This window comes from Vulpes lagopus, chromosome 7 (genome assembly GCF_018345385.1).
Source record: "Vulpes lagopus strain Blue_001 chromosome 7, ASM1834538v1, whole genome shotgun sequence".
NCBI lineage: Eukaryota > Metazoa > Chordata > Mammalia > Carnivora > Canidae > Vulpes > Vulpes lagopus.
Window position 1 is genome coordinate 3981169 of NC_054830.1, and position 6373 is coordinate 3987541.

Below are 6373 nucleotides of genomic sequence, written 5' to 3' on the forward strand. Positions count from 1 at the left end.
GGATGGGACGGGCACCCGGTGCCGATGACGAGTCAGAGGTCCAGGTGGACCAGGCCTCCGTCCCCACGGGCGTGCTCAGGCCCCGTCCGCCCCCACCGGCGTGAACTCACAGCCACTATCTCTTTTCACTTGCTAAAAATACATGTGCGCTGCGCGTCTCCCTGTGGGGATAGGTCTGGGGCGGCCGCCAGGCCCGTCCAGGCCGAAACCGGCGCCTGCTGGGGCGGAGCCGTCCCCAGGGACCAGGTCCTGGTCCCATAAAAGCCCTGGCCGCAGCTCGGGGGGATTGACGACGCGTCCGCGAGGAGGACAGAAAAAGCGGTGTCACCTTGCTGCTTGGCAGGTCCGGGACACAGCGGGGTGCTGGGGTTCCCAGACCAAGGGGAGGCTGGGTGGGTCCCGGGAGGGGCGCGGCAGGGGCTGACACCCTGCAGACCTGTGGGCAGGGAGCCCCCACTCCTGCCGGTCAGAGTGGCCTCTGGAGGGCACAAGCCCCTCTGCAGCCCACACTGCTCTTCCCCTCTGCCCTCGCCCCCACCGGGGCTCCGGGAGCAGCCCCTTCCCTCCCCACTGTTCCCCTAGAATGACCTCCCCCCTGCTTCCCTGACACTGAGCTCAGGGCCGTCTCCTCAGCACCAGGCCTTTCCCAGACCCGGTCCCCATTGGGAACCCTGAGGGCCCAAAGCAGAAGCTGCCCCGTGAAGGATGATCCAGCCCAGCAGGCCACTCCCCAGTTCCCCCCCACCCCAGTCCCCGGCTGCAGCTGACACCCCGAGGCAGGTAACAGGCAGGACTTCCAGGGGTTCCTGGGAGCAGGGCCTGGCAGCCAGGCCCCAGCCCATGGGTGGTCTGCTGGGAAGGCAGTTTTAGGGCTGAGGGTGGCTGGGCTCCCCACCCAGCCTTGCACAGTCTCCTGACTCTGAGCTTTGGGGTGGTGGATGCCCCCTCTGTTTGGGCTGTCTCAGCCCAGCCGTGGCAGACAAGCCGGGGTCCCCGTCTGCTCGAGTAGAAGCCAAGCCTCAGTTTCCCCATCCCAGATGGCCCTGAGCCACAGAGGTGGAAGTTACTGAGCCCCTGATGCACTAGTGGGAAAGTGACCTTGGAACGCAGGTTGGCTGCCCCTGAGGCCAGTGTGTGCGTGTGTGGACGCGGGTGTGAGACGGCTGTGTGCTCACCCTCTCAAGGCCCCCTGGCACCTCAGCCTCCTGGTCTCCCAGTCAGTTCCAACAGCCCAACCACAGGGCGCTGGCCCAGCCCACCAGGGAATTGGAGCAGAACTCAGCTGCCCCCACGGACCCCAGGCCTGGGATTCTCTGTGGTGCACAGCACTCCCTTGCACAACACACACACACACACACACACACACACAGGCAGCACAGTGTGGAGCTCCGTGGGGCTGAGCCCATTGGATCACATGCGCTCACGCAGTCCATATGCGTATGCTGAGTCGTCACTCACCGTCACACTAGAAGGGACACAGCCCTCGGGGGCAAATCACAGGGGTCAGGTGTTTGCCGGCACCCCGTGGGGTACTGGAGCCAGTGGTCTCACTCGCAGACTCATGGGTCACCACTTGTCACACACTCTCACGGCTCCCACGGTCTTCCCCCTCACCTTTGCTGGCAGGGCCTGCCCCCCTGAACCCAGACTGCCTGGTCTTCACCCACACTCCCCACTGTCGGGCTTGACCTCAGGGTTTTTCCACCTCTTGACATTGGCGACCAAGCCACTCTTGGTTGTCGGGGCACTGGGGGGCCTGTGAGCTGTGGATCGGCATCCCCGACCCCCACCCACTGGGTGCTATCAGGCCATGTGCAGCTGTGACCACCACAAGCCTCCCAACACTTTGCCGAGGGCGCCCTGGAAGGCAGAGTCACCCTGGGGTGAGAACGGCTGTTCTGGAATCAGGGAGAAGACACCGGGTTTACCAGAGCATTCCCATCTGGAGAATGGTGCCAGTATTGCCCATCGGCGTGCCCCCCGGGCAGTCCACAACAGCAAGGTGACCACTCCCAGACCCAGCTGACCCATCACCGGGGAGCGGGACCCCACGGCCAGTTGCCTGGGGTGAGGCGTTAGTGGGCGAGGTGTGTAGCAGGGGCACCGCAGCTGGTGGGGCTCCTCGCAGGTGAGTCCCAGTGAGGCTAGGTGTCTGGGTGCCGATCCCCAGCCATGTGCTCACCGACAGCCAAAGTCCCCAGCAGCTGAGACCCCCAGGATTGAGGCCCCAGCAGGTAAGGTCCCCAATCCAGGTAAGGAGCCCATCTCCTGGTTCAGAGTGTGGTAGCTGAAGTCCCAGGCCAGTGAGCTCTCCAGCCACCCAGGTCCCAGGCAGGTGGGATTCCTGGCAGGTGTCATTCCCAGGAGGTGAAGACGCCCCTCCCGCAGCGGATGAGTCCCAGGCAGGTGAGGTGCCCAGCAGGTGTGGTGCGGAGCAGCCCGGGCCCAAGCTGCCCGTCAGGTGAACCAGGAGGCTATGCTGGGCACCGTCTGGTAGGCGGACTCCTGTTGCAGCCGCCAGCAGGCTTTGCAGAACATCAGGGACCAGCTGAAGGTTCGAGGCCGCAGTGTCTCCCGCCAGCGGAAGTAGGCGAGGTAGCGGGCGTCGTCCTTGTCCAGGGACAGCAGATACTGGGCCAGGTCCTTGGCGCTCTGGAAGTCGTCGACGTGGATGAAGGCGTCGGCAGGCAGGAATTGCTCATAGCTCTTCCTGCTGGGGCCCAGCACCACGGGCACGGCCCAGGCGTCCAGGGCATTCCTCCACAGCTTCTCCGTGATGTAGTCGCGATGCAAGGAGTTCTCGAAAGCCAGGTAGAACTTGTATCGGGACAGCGTCTGCATCATGTCCCTCTGCGGCAGAGGCTTGTGGCGCTGTCCGTACACATCCACTGGGACGTGAGCTTGCAGCCCGTGGTAGTACCGCACCCTTACCGAGTCCTCCCTCCAGTTGGACACCACCCAGGCCACCAGCTCTGTCTTGGCCGAGACGTTGACCGGGGGCACGGCTGGCTGGCCCGGCCATGGCTCCAGCCAGCCGTAGGGCGTGAAGATGTCCGAGTCTCTGCGGTAGGACATGGTGAGATTGAAATATCCATCCAAGGCCTTCAGCTGAGCGCAGTGGCTGGGCGATTCCATGCTGAACCAGACCCAGCGCTGGCCAGGTGGCCGGGGCGACGTCGGGAGCTGCTCCTTCGGCCTGTAGCTGACCTCTCGGTGATGCACCAGGACTGCGTCTGCCTCAGGGTACACGCTGCGGTTGGCAGTCAGCCGGCAGTCGGTCGTGCCCGGCCACATATCTGAGCAGGGGGACAGAGCCACAGGGTTGTGGAATGGCCATGTCCACAGCAGGAGCAGCAGGGGCCCGCGGGCAGAGGACCCACCAGTGGCTTGGCAGGGTGCCCCTTGGGAGGTCACTGGGCCTGCCGACCCGTTGGGAGCCGTGGTGGGAGACTCTGCTGTGTTGGTCCTGGACATGAAGGACCACACGGGCTCTTCCTGGGACCAACGCATGTAAGAGAAGAAACACAGAGCCAAAAGCAGTTGGAACAGCACCCCGAAGAGATAGTGGCGCCAGGGACATCGGATCTTGGCCAGGTTGTGTGGATCCATGGATCAGTGCAGCTGGGGGAGGGGTGGGGGGAGCAGGGACAGCATCAGTGATAGGAACCGTGAAGCCCACGCCTGCCCACAAACCTGGGTTTCCCAAGTGACATTCTTGAGTCCTGAGGTGAGCACTGTTGCTCTTTGCAAGTTTACAGATGAGCCACCTGAGGCCAGGTGACTCGGTGGGAGACAAAGGCATAGCTGGAATCCCAGCAGTGGAGTCTGGCCCCAGAGCCCAGGCTCTGCAGCCTCTGAATCCGGGGAGGGGTCCCAGGGAGGTGGAGTAGCCCCCAGGGCTCTCATGTCCCACCTTGCCCTTGCCCTTGCCCCTCCCAGCCTTTGCCAGAGTCTTCCCTACTGCCCCGGAGTGGAGGCTTGAACCCAGGTCTCTGTCTGGGAGGGCTACAGTGGGCTTGGGCCTTGTAGGTTAGGCAAGAGCTCACCAGGACCAGAGAGCTTGGGGTACAAGGTGTTCCTATCTAAGGGAACAGCCCAGTGAGAGGCCTGGGGTGCAGGAGAGCCTGGCCCGTTTGTGGGGAGAGCGCAGGAAGTGTTAGGGATGCCAGTGTGAGCTTGATGTGTTACCTGCCTTGGGTCTGTAGTGCTCAGAGAGAGAGCCCCCTGGGCCTGTCCTGGGTGATCCCGGGTGTTCCACGTGCCTCCTTTCCTGGGTCCTAGCTGACCCCGCAGACGGTCACAATGTCCTCCCTGGATCCAGACCCCAACCCCTGGGGTAAGAAATCTAGAACCTTGTCTCTGCCTGCCCGGCTTCCCGCCGCCCTGGATTGCCCACTGTACACAGGACAATAGTGAGGTTCAGATACACGTGCACGGCTCTTGCCCAAGTACACCCCGCTAGAGCCATTAGGATCCAGACCCAAAGTCTCCCCTCCTAACCTAACCCCCCAACTCCTCTCCCACTTTGCAGGTGGAGCTCCACATAGAGCGGGCACCGTCCACCCCGGGGCTCTCTGGGATGGGGAACGGCTCTGTCCCCGCACCTTGGAAGTCAGTGGCCGCTGGCCTCGTAAGGCTGTGGAGCCCGGGCCAGGTGGCCCTGGGGTCTTTGAAACAGCAGATTTTAATCTGATTTAGATTTAACAACTGATACTGTCTTCTGTGAATCTAAAACAACCTCAATAGAGAAAGTAGGTCCCCTCGTGGCTCAGTGGGTAGAGCATGCCTGTCTTGATGTCGGGGTTGTGAGTTCAAGCCTTTTGCTGGTTACAGAGATGACTTAAAAGTAAAATGTTTAAATAAAAAGAGAAAACACAAAACCAAAAACCACCTCGGATGGTCAATTCAATGGAGTATGTTTGGAACATCCTGGATGTGCAAACTGCTTCTTCAACTGTCCCCCTTAGGGAATCTAAATACACAGCGAGGATCGCCGATGAAAACTGAGTGTTGAAATTCGGGATGACCCAAGTGTAAAAGACCACCGGCTTTCCCTGGTGTACAAAGAGTCGATATAAATATCTTAATAATTTTTATATCAATTACTCATGGAAATAATACTAGTTAGAATCTATTGAGTTGAAGACAACCTTACTAAAATTAATTTCACTGGTTGTTTTGCATTTCTTCAAATGTGGCTACTAGAAAAATATTAAGCAACGGGTGGCTTCCATTACTTTTCTATCAAAAGTATGTGATACTCTAGGGGGTGATCCTGGGGTCCAGGGATCGAGTCCCACATCAGGCTCTCCGTAGGGAGCCTCCCTCTCACTCTGCCTGTGTCTCTGCCTCCCTCTCTCTCTCTCTGCGTCTTTCATGAATAAATAAAGTCTTAAAAAAAAAAGTAACACGCTACTCTAAAATTTCTAAGAAAGGATAGCTCGTGGGAAATATCATAATTTAAAATGCACCAACCCTATGTCGAGGGATTGGCCCAAATGCCAGACGTGCCTACCAGGGTGTTCTGGAGGAGCTTCACATCCGTCAGTGTGGGACTGGTCAAACTGGGGTCTCTTGTTACAATAAAATACTAGGCAGCTGCGAAGAGTGAATAAAGCCACTTATTCAAGTCCAGAAATAAATCCATCATTAAATGGTCAATTAATCTTCCACAAAGGAGGCAAGCATAGGCAATGGGGAAAAGGAGAGTCTCTTCTGCATTTGGTGTTGGGAAAGCTGGACAGCTACATGCAAAAGAATGAAACTGGACCACTTTCGTACAGTATGCCCCAAAATAAACTCAAAATGGATTAAAGACCTAAATGTGAGACCTGAAACTATAAAAATCCTAGAAGAAAGCACAGGCGGTAACGTCTCTGACATCAGCCATAGCAACGTTTTTCTAGATAGGACTCCCGAGGCAAAGGAAATAAAATTAAAAATAAACTATTGGGACTACATCAAAATAAAAAGTTTCTGTGCAATGAATGACACAAACCAACATACCAAGACACCTACGGGATGGGAGAAGGTATTTGCAAGTGACACAGTTGATTAGGGGTTAGCACCCTAAATATATAAGCATCTAACACAAAACAGCACCAAACAACAACAATCCACTTAAAAACGGGCAGACGACGCGAACAGATGTTTCTCCAAAGAAGACGTCCAGATGGCCAACGGACACATGAAAAGGTGCTCAGCGTCACACATTACCAGAGAAATGCAAATGCAAATGGCAATGCAATATCGGCTCACACCATCAGAACGGCTAAAATCAACAACACAAGAGACAACATTGATGGCGAGGACGTAGGGAAAAAGCACCCTTAGGTACTGTCGGTGGGGATGAAAACTGGTGCGTTCACTGTGG

General features: G+C 57.6%; 1 protein-coding gene across 1 annotated transcript; it reads right to left on the reverse strand.

The window, feature by feature from the left end:
• Positions 1–2457: 2457 nt before the first annotated feature.
• LOC121495997 (3-galactosyl-N-acetylglucosaminide 4-alpha-L-fucosyltransferase FUT3-like) lies at positions 2458–4040 on the reverse strand. The gene has a single exon (XM_041764164.1). The coding sequence runs from the start codon at positions 3607–3609 to the stop codon at positions 2458–2460; it is 1152 nt and encodes a 383-aa protein (XP_041620098.1). The 5' UTR covers positions 3610–4040.
• Between the last annotated feature and the right edge of the window lie 2333 nt (positions 4041–6373).

What these genes read in the sequence shown, in the direction of transcription:
- LOC121495997 (XM_041764164.1), bottom strand. Translation starts at nt 3,609, where the DNA reads ATGGATCCACACAACCTGGCCAAGATCCGATGTCCCTGGCGCCACTAT.